The sequence below is a fragment of the Artemia sp. Qi Xiang Cuo genome, chromosome 1 (assembly GCF_049724085.1).
Source record: "Artemia sp. Qi Xiang Cuo chromosome 1, ASM4972408v1, whole genome shotgun sequence".
NCBI classification, from domain to species: Eukaryota; Metazoa; Arthropoda; class Branchiopoda; order Anostraca; family Artemiidae; genus Artemia; species Artemia sp. Qi Xiang Cuo.
Window position 1 is genome coordinate 51,165,042 of NC_142794.1, and position 19,472 is coordinate 51,184,513.

At 35.2% G+C, this 19,472-nt stretch overlaps 1 protein-coding gene across 1 annotated transcript in view; it reads right to left on the reverse strand.

Annotated features, from left to right (window-relative positions):
• LOC148956444 (uncharacterized) overlaps positions 1-17,846 on the reverse strand; it is a 36,446-nt gene extending 18,600 nt beyond the window's left edge. Inside the window, exons 1-6 of the mRNA XM_089108245.1 lie at positions 17,792-17,846; positions 9,361-9,550; positions 7,204-7,289; positions 5,878-5,964; positions 2,223-2,602; positions 684-828 (exon numbers count right to left, since the gene is read on the reverse strand). Coding sequence (XP_088964371.1) covers positions 684-828; positions 2,223-2,602; positions 5,878-5,964; positions 7,204-7,289; positions 9,361-9,529 — 867 coding nt within the window. The 5' untranslated portion in view covers positions 9,530-9,550; positions 17,792-17,846. The remainder of the gene's footprint in view (positions 1-683; positions 829-2,222; positions 2,603-5,877; positions 5,965-7,203; positions 7,290-9,360; positions 9,551-17,791) is intronic.
• Between the last annotated feature and the right edge of the window lie 1,626 nt (positions 17,847-19,472).

Genomic DNA, 19,472 nt, shown 5'->3' on the forward strand with positions numbered 1-19,472 from the left:
CATATATATATAGATATATTTCTTTTTTATGTTGTTTCGTGTCAGTGCTTTTGCTTCTGTTATAACGCAGTTTGACGTTGACGGGAATATTTTCTTTCAAGAACAATTTTCAGAAAAAAAAAAAAACTATTATCACTTCACTACTCTGGATACATCAAAGTATGAAACGTGGCCATCTAGGAATTAGGCAGGACAAACAAAGTTAAATGCTAGACCTGTAAACTACCATCTTGCTCTGAAAACTTGATATGTCCAACCTGCCACTATTTTACTTATCACGAATTATGACTCCACCTTAAAAAACAGTAAAGGATTATTACTGAACAACCATAGTATAAGTCCTAGAAAACTTTGAACACGGGGCAAATGAGAGTCACTCTTTCTTTATAAAGGTAAAAAAAATATGCAATCTCCCAGACAAATGGGTGAAATTGCGGCCTGAATGCGCTCTCTTAGTTTCAAGCCCCTGGTCCATTGAGAACAGGATCTTCAAGTGCCTATACATGACAGATCAGAATATATACCTCTATAATAACAAGACCATAAAATTATGCAGCCTAACACAAAAGATTCTGAATAAAACTAAACAGCAGTTACAGAGGCATAACTGCTGTATGTTCTGTTACATTTATATTTGGCAGGATATTAGTAAAAAATAATAATAAAAAACAAGGAACACATACCCCCACTTCATCTTTGACCTCCTCTTTCACTTGAACTGCACTCGACTCCGACTCGTTCCTTTTTCTGCGTTTAACCGAGGTTTCTTCATCACCTTCCTCAGTTATTTCTTTGACAGCCTTTTCTGCCTCAGCTAAGGCCTCTTCCCTAATATTATCAAAAGCTAAATTAAAAATAGGAAAATAAGGAAAGTAAAAGGGAAAAACAGTTGCTCACAACATACCACCTTACTTGCTTTTATATGTAATTCTTCTCCATTCAGATCTTGCGACTCGATGCACCTTCTGGTCTCCATTTGCGAATTATAAAGCATATCTTTCTTTTTTATCGCATGAAATTAGTTTGTATTCTTTAAAAGTGGATGAGGATATCAGCTTCCTCAAACTAAACCATAATCCTCAAGATAAGATGTCATAATGTACTATATCCATACATTCTATCGCTATTTAGGGAATGGGTGATCAATGTCGAAGCTCTGTGCAACAAGGCCCAAGGTGTTAATATAATTCAAAGACCTTCTGTATGCATAAACAAATATTTCCTATGTCTATATCTTTTGCTTTGCAACATATAGAAGAAGCAGCAGAGCTTAGTATCTATTTAGCTGCGTTTGCTGCATCATCACAGTTTGCACTGCCACCGTCTCATATTCTTTTGAACATAAACATATATCTTGGTTCATAAATAATTAACCGAAATCAAAAGAATGTTGCATTTAATCAAACCTGGTGAATTTTCGACAGGACCAATATTAGGATGTGTGCGAAGAAGATACTGTGCAGACTCTAGACTCTTCGCAGTAGGTACTCCACACTCTCTTCACAAACATATAAGGAGATGACGGTACATATCCTCTAAAGTTAACTTTAAAACTAAATTTTAATATAAAGTCAGTTAAAAATCTTATGGAAAATCTGATCAAAAGTTTTGACTAATCTCGCCTGTTTTAATATCCTGACGGAATTATGTTGGTTAGTAGTATCCTCATATGCATCTACTTTTCAGTTTTAGATAATGCATATGTCTCGTATTGGCTTTGTTCTCTGTATCGATTTTTAAGTAAATCTTTGTATAAATCGATATTAGCCCGGTCAGTCAATACATTTTTCTGAATACTAGCAAGAACAAAAGAAGGTAAAGCAGAATGAGCAGTTATTTTTGGCTCAAGATTTGAACAAGGTACCCAGCCGCTCAACTTATTGCTTATCTTTTTCTGATTTTCAAAAAACGCAAGCAATTTTTTTTCGTAACTTCACAATCAATGTTTATCTCAGTCATGTTCATGGGCACATATGGAGAATTGGAATCAAATTAACATATGCTTCAGCGGTTTTTACATCACTTCAAAGATAATCCCGAGATTTTCCCCGTCTGAACAACGTGATTAAGGAAATATGCTCTAAAATCCCTTAGCAGCTTGATTCGGGAGACAAACAATGGCATACCGGGTCTTATTCCATAGCACGAAACTACAGAACATTTTCGAATGAAACGAATACTCTTACAAACGAAATTGAATAAATATTCATCGTTTTCATTACCTTTGACGTCTAATTATATGAGCTCTCTTGATAACTCTTCCTCTTCCAACACCCCGTCTGGGTCTTATAGTTTCACTTGTTCTATAAGTAGATATTCTTGGTCGGAAAGATGATCGCAAGCCCCCCCTTACACGTAGACCTGAGCCACGATAAATTCTTCTCGGTGTCTTGAAGGTTGGTCTAGCAGAGGACAAAGGGGGCTCATATGCCACCCTTATTGGGCTTGGTCTCGGTGGGCGCTCTTCATATCTATAACCTCGTGACTCAGGTCGTGGTGCAAAAGAGCCTGAGCGTGAATCATCATGGGGTGGATATGGGCGCTTGTAACCTGACGCACTTCTTTCTGGAGGATGACGGTCATAGCTCCGGGAATCATAAACCTAGGTAATTGATATAAATTTTCAGACAATCCATACTGAAAAAGCAGAATAAGAAAAAGAAAGAAACAGCTTAGACTAAAGATTAAAGAACCAATCATATAGTACCATTTCCAGGAACGTTAGAAAATTTTGTCAGTTGTTAAAATAAGAGCTGGATTTTACACAGCCGAAAAGTGCTCCTGCCTTTGGCCTTACTCTTAGTAGTAGGACATGTGTAACAGTATGTTTGCCAAGTCCAAGGAAAACTATGCTCGACATTGCTGCCTCAAAAATTTTTGTGTCTAATTTTTTTTCTCTGTGAAAATTATACATTCATAATGAACCATCTTAAAAAACTTGTTCAAGTCAAATGAAAGGTTGCCCACGGACAAGACAGAAACTCTGCTGTTTTATTTTATCTAGATGATTTACGTTGTTTCCATTTACGATTTAACTGTTCCTTAACCACTTATCTTAAATTACGCGAAAATTCACATATTTAGCTGAATTTTAGCAACACCCACAACACCATGAATAGTAGAATATAAAGAAGTATTATTTTACTCGCACTAGTCTTTAGAAAGACAAATAAAGGAGAAAAAAGCCATCAAGCTTCAAGAGGCTACAAGAAGAATATTAGTTGTTACTGGAGGATCAAATAAAAGTTCAAAATAGGGATAAAATCCTTTTTAATAGACAGTGTATAATAAATTTCACAAAAAATACCAGATATTTCGGTCACAAATACAATGACCGTCATCAGTAGTAAATCTTCTTTCCGGGTCTTTTACAGACACTATATACCCGTTTTGGCACATTTACTCTGTGAATCTTACCAATGTTATTAGGTTTTTTTTTTCGAAATAATCAAAACCTTGTCCTGAACTCGTCATCAGATGAGATCGATATAAATATTTCTTCGAGTGTTGGAATACATCTCCAACAGAGACAAGAGAAATTACGCTTATAACCGCAAGCAACTATGGTGAAATTTCTTGGTGTATACCTTGACTGTATTCTTTCTTTTAAACCCCATACCCTATATAACTCACACCCGTTCCCTCATCATCCGTGATCTTCAATATTGCACCGGGTTAACTCATTTCTTCCCCCAGATGTTATACTTTCTCTTTAGTATGCTTTTATTTTTTCTTACCTCTCCTATTGCTGCTCTGTCTGGAGTATTACTAATAAATATCTCCTGTGCTCACTTCAAAGAGTCCAAAATAGGAAAGTGAAGGCTAGTTTTCGTCTTCCTCGACTGTACCCTTCCTCTGATCTTTATAATGATACTGGAATAGCTCCGCTGGATTGTATTGTGGGTAGAAGTAATCTTTATTTAGTGCATTCGGCTTTTCTAGGTACATTTCCACCGTCTATACAGCTGTTTTTCACACAGAGAAGCTCAAGTAGGTAGTCTTCTTCTTTACGCAGTTCTTCTCATAGATTTATTTTACCTTAACGATCATCAACAGCAGCTCAGATGTCTACTGTTTATCAATCTATTCTACTATGGAATTCTGTTCCTTCCGATGCCCCTCTATCTCTCTCTGCGAAGGCCGTTTCTCATTGGGTCTTTCCGTAGATTTAGTCCAGCAGATTTTCTGCCTCCTTTTTTTTTTTTTGTATTCCAGTAGTTTATCTTTATTTTGCATGTTATGTGATCTAGCGTATTGTTAATCGTTCTTTCAGCATTTTATATTGTACTGTGTGGCCCACAACAATCTAAGCTTTTTGGGCTGAATAACCGTGTCTTATTTGTAGTATTGCTTTAGTACGAATAAAATCGCTGATTGATGATTGAAATTAGAACTGGCTTAACGTAACTGGATTATAACAAACAAGTTTTAAAAATTATATAGAAACATGTATAAAACACATTCTACTTTTATTTTACTGTATTTATAAAATTGATTACGTTGTTTTCTCCTAACCAACAGTTTTCTTTTCCTTAATTTCAGTGTGGCCTAGAAATTTACTAATTTCTGAGTTCTTCTGAACTATGTCAAGAAATAACACAAAGTGTATATGCATTAGTCTATGTCCGTTCATTAACTGCAATCAACCTCTTTTGAACTTTACATGTCAAAATTAACTCAATATCTCTCTTACTTAATGTACTGCCGGGCAAGATGATCAATGGAACTGTGTCACTGAATGTTTGCTCATAGCTTTGATGCAGCTCAAAATGGAAGCGGGGAGTGCACAATCAATATAATTCCAGATCCATACAATTTTTCAGCAGTGCCCTGACCTGTCATAGTTATTTTAAATACTAGTTTTCTAGTTTTGGCTTACGATCCTCTAATAGATAATAAAGCGGTGAACTCAGCCCATCCGGATCAGAAATCTGCCATCTCTAGAATATTTCTGTTTTCTTGCTTTCCAGGCAAAGGATTATAAATTATACTTTGTTGTTATGTGACTTTGTAAAAGGTCGATCCTTTACTGTCTAAAAATCCACGTATGTGGATGTTTTATCAGTAACCCTTAAAATCCATTTCTAAACTTTCGGTTACTATGGGTTGTAGTTGCCTCTTTACTAATTTCTAGCTACTGCTACAAATAAGATGAAATGTATTCCGGCTTTATACAACGAATTATTATTCAATTAACGCGTAATTGTCACGCTAATAAGTCAATCATCACAACCATAAGAGATCCTTTTTTTCAAACCCTGCGGTTGCACTGGAGCATCAATGAACTCGCTGCATGCACCAATGTAACCTGCGCAAAGAACCACAAGTTTTTGTATCAATAACTAACAACAGAGGAGAAAATTAAAATAATTGAAATGCTCAACAGAATAGAAGCAGGAAATAATCAGTTATTTTCTTTTGCGTAAATCAATTACTCATGAAAATAGCTATCATCATCATCTAATCATTTTAATGTGCATTCTTCTTTTGGCTGCTCTTTCGGCACCTTTCCACACAGTCGACGAGCGTCATTTGATGCCTCAAAATCCGCTGCTTGTAGGGTGAATTTCAAAAATAATTTTCATTTTTTTAAAATAATTGATGTGCATAAAGCTGTTGTGCAAGGATCCAATGATGGTCGCTCATTATCCTTGGGTACTATCGTTACAAAGTAATCTATTTTCAAAGTAAAAAAGAAAAAACAGCACCAATCTCAAAATTATGCTCCTTCATAATCCCCAAAGCCTAAAAAGCCTTGGCTTTATTGCTTTTAAACTAGACTAATCGTAAAGAAATATCACAAGAATTTTGCCAAGGATAGCTAGCAAAGAAATATAAAAAATCAACGAATAAATAGTAGAAATCAACAAGACAAACCGCTTCAGGATAACGGCCTTTGTAAGAAGAGGATTCTCGGCTGCGGTCATCTGCTATTCGAGTACTAGATGATGAGGATGACACATACTGAAATAAAATCAAATAAATAAGCTTATGCAACACCCACAGTAAAACATCAATAGCTTAAAATAACAAAAAAAAGCAATGCTGAAATATAATGATTGGTACCCCCCATCCCAACAAAAAATTATGACTATCTTTTCAAGGAGAATGCAAACTCCTAAACAGGCTTTTTAATAAATTAAAATTTACTATATCACAGCAATGGTAAAAAAAAAACTGACTCATAACCTCATCTTTATGGGTCAAGCCAAACAACACTCCAAAAGTTAAACAACAAAAGAACAGACGGCTTAACACACCAAATGGAGTACTCTGTTACCGTGAATGTCCGAAATCATGTTAATGTCGACATTCACCAGTGAATGTCCGAAATTCCTTCTCTACTTGGATTCAATTAGCTTTGCGAGTCAGCTTTTTCAGTCTTATGTAAGGTATGATGGTAAAAGTTAAAAGTTAGGTTACGTTATGTTAGTTTAGGTTAAGTTAAATTTGATTATAAATATCAGAAATGGGTTAAAAATTTAACCTAAGCAAACCAAACCTAATCTAACATAACTTGTCATCATCAAACCTTGCATTAAATTGAAAAAGTTGACTGGCAATGCTAACTAAATCCAAGAAAAAAAAAGGCATTTTGGACATTAACGGTAAAAACTCCATAACATTTGAGATTTTTCCCTTTTGGGACCAACTCGAAGTTTCCAGTCTCAAAAATCCCCAGTAGTCTTTGAACTGCACTGATAACAAGACTTATAATAATAATAAATATATTGAAGAGTTGTTTAGTCATATATAAACAAAATAAGCATGTTTCAATCTTCTGCTTTTGGCAGGGGACAGAAGTTAGTTCTGAGTATTATCTCCCTTACCAAATATTTAGAGAGCTGAATATCTAGTAACAGATTTCAAGAGATTACTAAATTAAGTAAAAAAATAGAAAAAAAACTATGTTAATAAAATGCTTCTGGTTTCAAGTATGTTAATCTTTCATTAATTCAAAACAGGAATAAACGCACATACATCCTTAAAGCAAAGCTTTAATATAAAGCCAAGACACATCGCATTTCTTCTTTCCTGTAGAAGTGCTTCAAGTACATAAGAAGTTACTTTCTTTTCATAAAAAATTTATGATACCCTATTGGTCTTTGTTCATCCAAGTACAAGGGAAAGAAAGAAGAGGAGTAAAAGTAACTAAGTTACAAAAAACTAGACCTAGTTAAGAAAAGTAAAAAATAGAGTTACCCCTGAAGAGCTAATACGGTATCTATCCTCAGAAGAATATCTAGAAGCATTTGATGATGAACCATGGTATCTGTCCGATTTCAGGCCTAAAAACAAAATTTCAATCATTAAATTGATTTGAAAAATGGCATAAAAAAATGTTTAACTTGCATTAAAACGGCTGTGGTTACTAAATACTTTACTTTAATTATTTTATCTTGTCTGTTATTGCGTATTGGGTTTTTTTTTCTGTAGCCTTAACGGTACTTATTGTTCCTGCAACAAGCAGAGCTGCTACCCAGGCAAGTCTTTTAGCGCAAGGAATCAACTAATTTTTAATTTAATTTATTTTAATTCTCAATGTTCCTTAAAAACATAAATAATGACAGAATATATTTAATAATCATGGCATGTTAAGCAAGTTCTCCCCAAAGTTGCATAACATACGTTTAGAATATTCCATCTTAGGTTGATCCACTTCAAAAATTCTTGCAATCAAATTGTCAGCCATTATTACCTCAATCTAGGCAACAACAGGAGATATACTTATGCATACATTAAGTATCAAATAATAAAACCAAAATGAAATGATAAACAAAAAAACATGCTTTGATTGTCACTTTTTCCTTGTAAAACTTCAAAGTTTCACGAAGTTCCTGTAATTCCTGACACACAAGACTGCAAGACAATCAGGTCAGATTGGTTTTGGTGTGTGTGTATCGTTTTCAAGGACTTGTATTTCCGCAGGACTGCTAAGGCCATATGCACAATCTTCGCAATAAGGTTAAAGATAAAAAAAAAAAAAAAAAAAAAAAAAAAAAAAAAAAAAAAAAAGCTAGACAATCAGCAAAAAGCTAGACAATCTTTGGCTGCAGAAGTATTATTATTTGTTTCTTACATACTTGAAAGCAAGAAAATATTTATTCTTGTTTCCATCACAAAATGATTTCCATGTAATCAGTTTCTCAATAAGTATAAAAATTTGTCAGTGGGCTGCTTTGTTATTTATAATCATTAAAAAACCAAAATGAAAGGGCCTTCAGCCCTAGGAGGCTCCATTAAGGGATCTCCCATCATACTGATTAAAATTTTTGTGTAATTCCACTTCAGACATGGTTCAACATATCTACCCTTCTGTTAAAAAGTTGGTAGGGAGAGGATGTTGTTGGAGGGATGATAGACTTATTTTGTGCCCCAGATCATACAGATTAAAAATCACTGCACAGTGCCCATGTTTGACTTAAAGAAGGTGCCATGTGCCTAATTTTCTTCTAAAATCTTGCTAGTAGGAGGGATTGAAAGTGTAAAGAGAGACCATTGGCCTGCTTTAGTTCTCTAGTCATAATAATTGAAAAATATTTATGATTCCAGTTCAAACAAGATACCACCACATACCCACCTTTCTGCAATAAAATTGGCATGGAAAGGAGGATCTATCAGCCCAATTTATGCATCCAATTAAATTGATTAGAAATCATTGCATAATTACAGTTTAAATAGGCTACCAACTATGTATTTTTCAACAAAATAATTGGCAATTGTGAGGGTAGGGGTGATGAAGAGACCATTGGCCCACTTTGATCCTCTACTATTACATATCAATAGTCTCTGCATTGCTCTGGGGGTACAAAATGCATAGCTTTCAGCTGAAAAGTTGCAGGAGGCAGTTGGAGGAGGAATAGACTCACCAGTCACTATGTAACTCTAATAAAACAGACTGACAGTTTTTGCATGACTCCACTTTAGACAAGATGAAACATGCTTGCCTTTCTGCAAAAACAAAAAACTGTAGGGAAAGGGCAGGAGGGAGGGGGTTAGAGACAACAGACCACCTTTGATCTCCAGTGATACAGATTGGAAGACCTTGCTTGATTCCAATACAGAAACAATGTGCAAATTGCCTTCTCTTCTGAAAAGAAGTTGGAGGGTGACAGGGAGGCTGTAGGAGCCAGGAGCCCAATTAACTCAAATAATACAAACTAAAATCAGGGATTTGTGCTTACATAAGCCATCTTAAGAAATCAAAAACAACAAAACAAACAAATAAACCTTAGGAAGAAGCTTGGATAGCAATAAAACTAAGAATAGAGGTCAAATTCAGCAATCAAATTTCACTGTTATCCCAGACTCAGGTGATTTATTTTAAATACCTTATACAAATATATTAACAAGTCTTACTAGACGAAGCATGGTGGGAACCCCTTGGAGAGTAGGTTGAGTCCCGATAATCTCTTGAACTTTCATATCTTGATTGAGAGCTGGGATATGATGAAGAGCCAGGCCTACTACTCTGTGAATAATGACTGGATGGTCTTCCTCGACTACTGCTGTAACTCCGTCTGTCCATTTTCAGTGTATGTAATAATAGCTATAAAACAATTGACTATTAATCTTTGTGCTGTTTCAAAACTTTAGGACTAAAGACTAATAAAGAAAAACATACTCAAAAGTTAATTGTATACATGTCAGTAAATTATAATTTGTTTTCATCAGTAGTATAGCCAGAAAGACAACAAAAAAGAGAAAAAATTGGACCTCCTGAAGTTGTATTTTTGCCATTTACTTTTTTTCTTAATAAAATTTAACAAAAAACGAACATTTCCACATCTGTAAAATGGCAAAGCATAAAATAAGGAAAGATTATAAACTTCTATGATAGTGCAGCTATTTTTGCATACAAAATGTAGAATTTCCACCTAAATTTCTTTATATCTTATTTAACTGGTCAGAAAACAAAGAAAAAAAACGCATTTTGTTTATTAATAGCTGAACAGAAGCAGAAGTGTGACCAAGATGCTCAAAAATATCAATCAGATAATGCACTAGTGTTGACTATTGTAAAGAGCCATGGGCCTTCTATGTAGTGTTTAAATGTTGGTTTGTTTTTACTGCCAGCCACTTTGTATGGAAGAGTTGGTTGTAGAAACTTGGGAAGATGCTAAATTTGATTGCAAGTTTCTAGTGGGTACTTGCATATTATCCTAACCCCACTCAAGAAGTGAAGTTAGGTTAATCATTCATACTTGATAATATGTAGAACAATGTAGCTAACATATTTTACATGCAGCCCTGCTGCATTTTTATAGCCCAAATTATATATAACCCATTTATTTTCCAAAAGCATCTCTCTTTTTTCAACCTGTATACCTGTAAATTGAATCAACATTGAAAAACAAGTTATGGGTGGCAGAATGCATTGAAAATATATAATTTGGGTTATTTATTTGCACACTAGGGGGGGTACATTATAGTGGGTCTGCAAGCAAATTGTGTTAGCTACACACACACACACACACACACATATAGGCCTATATATATATATATATATATATATATATATATATATATATATATATATATATATATATATATATATATATATATATATATATATATATATATATATATATATATATATATATATATATATATATATATATATATATATATATATATATATATATATGTATACTAGGGTGACCACAAAAAATCAGTGTCAGAATTTTGTTAGTCTCAGCTCCACAAAATGATTCTCCTTTCCAGATATTGAGATGGCAAAAATTTGAGCTCAATTAAGCAACGTTAACCAGTGCTGCTTGTCTCTCAAAGTTTGAAAAAATCAAAATTTTCAACCAAAAAGCTGACAAATGGAACCACAACTCCAGAATGGTAAATAATAAAAACATGCTTAATATCTCAAAAGAAAACCAATGCCGTTTTTAAACTTTATATTCTATATATGATTGTTATCATTTTAAGGAAAACAGAGCTACAACAGTCTTTGTCCCAATAATGCAACCTAGTACCTTTAGCACTTTGGAGCATTCTAAGAATTTTATGGGTTTTTCCATTATCTGTCTTGGAATGAACATTTTTTTTTATTAAAAATATTTTAAAACTCAATTTTCAAACACAATGAGAATTTCGTTCAAATTTAATCTTTTATTCTATAGAGAGTACCTGACTAGTTTACCAATTAAAGTTCTGTTTGAGAGATAAAAAGGAAAATGGAACAGCATAAATATTGAACCTGGTAGACAGTATCTACCAGAAAAGTGGGATCTTGGAGGAAATAAACACCCCTGAAGATCCAAGACCATCTGAAAGTAAGAGGATGAGAGTTTCATATACAAGGGTGTTTTAGAGACATTTTAAACATGAAATTTTAAATTTTGTTAGATCGATGTAAGATATCCAATAAAAATGCTACGAGGATCTTAATAGCTACTCAAAAAGCACTAAATCTTAACCCTCTTGAGTACAAAGTCTCAAAAACTTCATTACACCATAGAAGGCAAATGTTCAGAGAACAATATACTAATCTTTTTTTGATAAACTAAATATTCCTGAAAAAGACCCCCTGGTTATCCATTGGGACAGTAAACTTTTACCGGGTCTTTTAAAAAATGAAGAATGTGAGCAAATAGCTATTGCAATTTTATCATAGGCAGCACAATAGCACTGCCTAAGTAAAGAACAATGTTGGCACAATGTATTGTTTATTTATTTCTTTGTTTTAGACCAGGGCACTTTGTATTGAAGGAGTTGTCATAGAAACTTTGAAAAGGGATTATTTGATTGGATATTGGAAGGGCTTGTGCCCTTTTTAATAGCCAAAAGTGACTGGAAGGCAACTAACACCCCTTTCACACCCACCATTTCCCCAAACACATCCAATCAAAATTTTGCGATAGCTGTTTTGTTCAACATAGTTCAAAGATCTGGAAAATATATCTTTGAGGGGGACACTTCCCTATAGCCCTCAGGGATAGGGTTGTAAGTTATGCCCTGGGGGCATATAAGGTTTTCTTTTTTTTAGAAAGCATTGTTGTAGAAACTTCAAAAGTGGCTAATTTGATTGGAAATTCAAAGGGGCAGTGCCCTTTTTAATAGTCAAAAGTAAATGGAGGGCAACTAACCCCCCTCTCATGCCCACCATTTCCCCAAAATCCTCTAATCAAAATTTTGAGATAGCCATTTTGTTCAAAATAGCTAAGAGTTCTGGAAATAAGGTCATTGAGGATGATCCCCCCCCACTACAGCCCTTAGGACAAGAGTTGTAAGTTATGCCCAGGGGGCATATAAGTTTTTTTTTTATAGAAATTATTGTCATAGAAACTTCAAAAATGGCTCATTCAATTGGAAATTGAAAGGGCTAATGCCTTTTTTAATAGTTGGAAGTGATTGGAGGGCAACTAATCCTTCAATCACTACTTTAATAAAAAAAATCAGCCATTTTGTTCAACATAGTTGCTGAGCCCCCGGGGCAAGGGTTGTAAGTTAGGCCCTAGGGGCATATAAAGTTTTTATGGAAAGCATTGTCATAGAAACTTCAAAAAGGGCTCATTTGATTGGAAATTGAAAGAGCTAGTGCCCTTTTTAATAGTCAAAAGTGATGGGAGGGCAACTAACCCCTTCTCATGCCCACCATTTCCACTAACAAATCTAATCAAAATTTTAAGATAGCCATTTTGTTCAACATAGTTGAAAGTTCTGGATATTATGTCTTTGAGGATGACAAGCCCCCCACACCCCTCAGGGTAAGGGTTGTAAGTTATGCCCTGGGGGCATATAAGGTTTTACAGATAGTGTTGTCATACAAACTTCAAAAAGAGCTCATTCAATTAGAAATTGAAAGGGCTAGTGCCCTCTCTAATAGTCGGAAGTAATTGGAGGGCAATTAATCCCCCCCTCTCACCCCCACAGCCCTCAGGGCAAAGGTTGTAAGTTACACCCTGGGGGCATATAAGGTTTTTTATAGAGAGCATTGTTGTAGAAAGTTGAGGGCAACTAACCCCCATCTCATGCCCACCATTTCCTCCAAACACATGCAATCAAAATTTTTAGATAGCCATTTTGTTCAATGTTGAGTTTATGAATTTAGGTCTTTGAGGATGACAACCCCCCAACCCCCAGGGCAAGGGTTGTAAGTTATACCCTGGAGGCATATAAGGTTTTAATATCAAACAAACTCAAAGGATCAGATGGGATACACCCAAGGCTCCTTAAGGTGTGCTGAAATGTTCTCAGTTCTCCCCAGTGTAAACTAATCCAGCAGTACAAAACAGAGAACTACCATCAGATTGTAGAAGATCCAATATCACACCAATCCACAAAAAAGGCCCCAAAGATCATGCAGAAAAATACTGTTCTATCAGCATCACTTCTACAGTTGTAAAGGTGCTCAAGAGATTTGTCAACAGAGCTCTAATTCAGCATTTTGAAGCTACAAATATACTCACTTCCACTCAACATGGCTTCCCCTCTTTAAGATCCATTGATACTAACCTAACAGAGCCATATGGGTATGTTGCATCATTTTTGGGTCAAAATGGTGCTCCTAGACCTCTCAAAATCATTTGACAGGGTTTGTCATGAATTCATCACCAAACTAAAAGCAGCAGCTGTTGATATTACCACCCAGTGGATGCAGAGTTTCCTTTTAGAAAGAACACAAGTTATAAGAAATAATGACTCTCAAGGTCATTATTACTCCAAATCTGCACCAGTTTTAAGCAGCATTCCCTAGGAGACCATTCTTGGACCCAGTCTCATCAGCTTCTACATAAATGATGTACCCAACCTGCTCTTGAACCTCCTTACTCTTCATGCTGATGATTCAAAACTTGTTGGTAAAGCAGCTACACCCTCTGACCCGCAGTCTATCCAAAAGGACCTTGAAATTCTTGAGACTAAGGCTGATACATGGCTACTCTCTTTCAATGTTGATAAATGCCATGTAATCCACTTTGGCAATCATAATACACATCAGCAGTACCATCTCCAAGGTGCCCCCTCTTTGCAGTTTCTGAAGAGAGATCTTGGAGTCATTGTTGATTGTCAACTTAAGTTCAGCACCCATGCAAAATTTGTATTGTTGTCTTCTCTCCAACCTCTTAGAATAATCAAAAGGAGTTTCTGAAGAGAGATCTTGGAGTCATTGTTGATTGTCAACTTAAGTTCAGCACCCATGCAAAATTTGTATTGTTGTCTTCTCTCCAACCTCTTAGAATAATCAAAAGGAGTTTCTGAAGAGAGATCCTGGAGTCATTGTTGATTGTCAACTTAAGTTCAGCACCCATGCAAAATATGTATTGTTGTCTTCTCTCCAACCTCTTAGAATAATCAAAAGAACTATCTCCAGCAGATGCACAAAAGCATTTATTAGGCTCTACAAGGCACTAGTTCAACAATGCCTAGAGGTTGAAATGTCCCTGGCATCACCCTACTTCAAGAAGCACAAAGAAATGCTAGAGAGAGTACAACAAAGAGGAACCAGAATGGCCAAAGGCCTTAAACAAAGCCATACAAAAAGCAATTATGTCATTTGAAGCTTCCTACTCTCACATACCAGAGGAAACATGATGACATAATCATGACCCATAAAATTATTACCAAAAATAGTATCCCCCCCCCCCCAGAATTTTATGTAACTAGAAGGTATTCTAAGAAAATCTTCAAGAAACATTCCTCAATCTGAGAAAGAAGCCATTTCTTCAGCCAGCAAGTAATAAATTTGTGGAATCAACTCTCTGAGGATACAGTGGCTATGAGTGGGGTCTATGATTCTCAAGGTGTTCCTCATTTATTGTCATCCATAACTGTGTTAAGTGGTGTCCCGCAGGGGACCATCCTTGGACTGATTCTCTTCAATTTTTATATTAATGATGCACCAAACCTTCTCTCGAACCTCCTCACACTTTATGCTGATGACTCAAAACTTGTTGGCAAAGCTGCTATACCATCTGATCTCCAATCTATACAAATGGATCTTGATATTCTTGGAAGCTGGGCTGATAAATGGCTCCTCTCCTTTAATGCTGAAAAATGTCATGTCATTCATTTTGGCAAACATAATCCACATCTGCAGTACCATCTCCAAGGTAACCCCCTCTCTGCAGTTACTGAAGAAAGAGATCTTGGAGTCATTGTTGATCATTGGCTGAGTTTCAGTACCCATGCAAAATCTGTATCTTCTTCTGCCTTCCAATCCCTTGGACTTATTAAAAGAACTATCTCTAGCCAGCATCCTAAAGTATTTATGAAGCTCTACAAGGCACTGGTTCATCCACGCCTTGAGATTGGAATGTCCCTGGTGTCCCCCTATTTTAAGAAGGACAGGGAAATACTAGAAAAAGTACAGAGAAGAGCAACTAAGATGGTTGATGGCCTCAAACAAGTGCCATACAAAGAGCATTTGCATCATCTGAAGCTCCCTACTCTCACATACCAGAGGAAGCAAGGCAACATGATTCTAACCCACAAAGTCATTTCAAAAAATACTCTTCCTGGTCTCCTTGCTCCCCCAGAACACCTTGTGACAAGAAGACATTCAATGAAATTTTTCAAGAAGCACTCTTCTATCTGAGAGAGAAGCCATTTCTTCAGCCAATGAATAACCAACTTGTGGAATCAGCTCTCTGAAGATACGGTGTCTGCAGACTCAACAACTGCCTTCAAGCAAAGACTTGACAAAGATTGGCAACAGCAGGAGTTCCTCTACAACTTGGAAGCTGCTGAGTCTACAACCCAAATTTAGCAAGCGAATCACAAAAAAAAAACATTAGATGTCATCACGGAGCATTATAAGGATGGAAAATCCTTAAATTCGCTCCAAGCTGAGATTTAAGGTAATTTAAGTGGCTGCTGATTTGACAGGTATATTCAAGCAAAATCTCAACAAAGAAAGGCTAAAGCAGGAGTTGATGTACAACTGGGAAGCTATTGAGTCCTAAACCAAATTGTAGCAGACATCAACATCAAACAACTTACAGAAGTCACCACAGAGCATTATAAGGACAGGAACTCCTTAGATTCAGCATAAGCTACAATTAAATGTAACATAGTTTGTATGTAGTCCTGCTATACTTTACCCTGAACTCCCATGATGTGCAAATATATAGCCCAAATTATGTATTTCTTATCTACCCTCCTAATGCATCTCAGTTATTTCAACCCATGTACCTGTCAGTAGAATCAATTACAACAAAACAAAAAACTGGAAAAACAAGATATAGGTGGCAGAATGCATTGAAAATATATAAGTTGGGCCATATATTGCATATTAGGGAGGGTTGGGGACAAAGTACAGTAAGGCTGTATGCAAAATTTACGAACTATGTTGACATAAGCATTGTTTTTGTAACATGTTTCCTTCTCTCCAGTTAGTTTTCTAGGCAAACACTGATTATTTTTTGGGATACCACCAGATGGCTAATTTGACAGTGTATATATATACACAAATCTTTAAATTTGCCAACCAGTATTTTAAGCCTAGGAGTCTAGCTGGACATAAGGAAACATATTAAGAAAACAATTCTTACTCCATAATAAGCAGAATATTCCTAGTTAACACATTTTGCAGGGGGAGAGCCTTTATCTTCACTTCTTTCCTTGTTTCTCTAAGAAATTCCTGACTTTCTTAGGACCTATATATTCACAGAATATATAACCCCAGCCCCCTAATGTGCAAATATAGGCCTACCTAGAATTGTATCCTTAATCTAAATATAATATTTATTTGCATCACAAATGAACTTTATTCCCATATTAGCCATAGAGTGGATGTCCTTACTTTTTTCTTGACTTATTAGTGAAAAACCAATGCTTGTGGGGACTTTGGTAAAGTTCTACCAAATCATATTATTGAGTTAGGACTAAAGTGAATACACCATTTGATCCCTTTTTTATGCTGATTACAAATATAATAATCATTTCTATCGGAAATTCATTTCAGCCCCCCTTATATATGCCAATTCAGGGTTAGGTATATATAGGGGGGGGGGGGCTGAAATTCATTTACAATAGAAATGATTATTATATTTGTAATCAGCATAAAAATAGGCATCGAATGGTGTATTCACTTTATTCCTAACTCAATAATATAATTTGGTAGAACTTTACCTGGACTTCTTTTTGGAAATACAAATTATCCTATTTTGATGTATATATCCCTTCAGTGTTTCAGTTTTATTCATGTATTAACAGAAAGCTGATTTTCTTCTAATTCTAAAAATCTAAGTTTTATTGCTTGATATTTATTCTATAGCCTAGATCATAAATATTAAATGATTTTTTTTTCTTTTCAATTGCTTGTCAAATCAGAGACAACATTTTTAATTTATGCTGACAAATTATTGGTGAAAATTTCAGAAAGAAGGGGGGCTCTTGTTACTACCTTCACATTGCATCATGCTGTAGCCTAGTAAAATAGGAGGGGTGGTCGAAACACCCATCTCAAGTCCTATTTTTTAGAATGCCAAAGAAACATGGTCTTTCCCAGAAAAGAGGTTTTATTACTCTAGTCATTTTCAAGTATCCAAAAAAGGCTTAAAATTATATTTGCAAGAAAAGCAACAATTATTTTCAGAAAGAGCATAAAAATTACATCAAGGGGTGTGTTCACTATACTTGCAGGTCAACTAGCCTGTATGACCAGCTCCATATTTACCCAGCTGTCCCTTTGCAGAATACAAGAAGGATAGATAGCCATGTGGTGACACTTCACTGGATGTAAGCTATATTAGGCCCTGGATTCATTTCTGAAAGTTTAATGGAACTTTACTAACTCAACTAGCCTATTTTCCCAGATGGCAAGAAACCTTCTTACTAGAACTTTGCCATATGTAATTCCTAGAACATTCTCAGAGCATAGTATAGGTTCTGGAAACATTTAAGATTCTTATTTGCCAGACAGAGCCACTTCCATAAAAAGAAGAGACACCTCCTGTAGGCTAGAATAGGCTATTATTGGGAAATCAAATCGCGCTATTCTTTTACTGCTATTTAAGATGAGGATTGGTTAAACTAGTTCAACCCTTACTCAAACCCGACACTAACTGTTATCCTAGGCTATTTCAGAATATTTTACTTGAAAATTACAAAACAAACCCTACTTAAAATCAATGGAGAAACTTTGTCTTTTCTTCGGTTATTCGGAAATGATGTTACAGAGAAAGAATATGTAGATGGCTGTTGCATTGCCCAGGGATGAGTCTCACTAAAAACAACAACAAAAACAAGTTGTTTATCCAATGAGCTATATTAAAGCTTCAAACAAACAACAATTATTCTTTATTTTTATGGATAGGCTTTTCCTCTTCAATCTCCTGGTTTTAAACTGAAATTTTATAAGGATTTAAAAATACTTCTTATTGCAAACTATAACTCCTTTCAATTGTACACAGTAGGAGGCGGTAATGCTATCTAACCCTACAGACTGGTGGAAGCCAACGCTATCCCAGCATTGCTTCCTGTTGCTGGTCCTAATTTAAGAACCAGAAATCATCGGCAGAAACATCCGATGCCTTCCCAAGGCCAGAACAAAATTTGCACTTTACTGAAAAAATATAAATGTTTTTACTTTTATAACTTTAATAAATCAAATAATATTAACATTTTGATTACTAAATATCAGTATATGTATATTAAACTGACAATGCACATTCGTTTGTATTTTTCAGTAAATTGCAAATTTTGTTCTGGTCTTGGGAAGGCATAGGGGTTTTGTGCCTTACTTATGTTAGTTTCAGCTCGTTTTGAATTTGACTCGGTTAATTATTGTAATTTCTGTTCGTTTTGGGTTTTATTTATTTATCGATGCTGATTTGTGGTAGTTTCACGCTCGGTAGATTATATAATTTTATTTTTGCTCATTTTTTGTTTAATGGAGTTCTTTAGTTTTCTTTGAAAAACATATTTTGTGGAAAAAGTTTTTTTTTTTAATTAATTTCTGTTCGTTTTATATTGACATAGTCTTTTCAGGAAAAAGAAAATAATACTTTAAATTTTTCGTTTTTTAAGACTTAATAGTTTGGCCTGCTATTTGTATGCTCTAGAAAAATTTTCATCTATTCTTAACAACATACAGCCTTTTAAAAATCTGGACACAAATAGTATTGTTTAATTTAGTTTCATACCTCCTCTAGTTGACCTGAAATGGAAAACTTGATACCATTCGCAGAAAAATCTGTTTATTTTCTTTGATAGCTTGGATACACTTACGCTATTTTGATTTGGTTAAATTTTAAGAGCAGAAATTGGAGGTTTGGCGTGGGAGGGTGGGAGTGGAAGGGGGATTAGTTGCCCTCAAATAACTTTCGACTATTAAAAAGGGCTTCAGCCCTTTCTATTTTCAATCGAATGAGCCGTTTTCAAAGTTTCCACGACAACTCCTTCGATACGAAGTGCCCTGGTCCAACAACAACAACAAATAATAATACATTATACCCTTATCAATCTTTATTATAAAAATGTCAATCCTTTCTATCCAATGACTTTCGACTATTAAA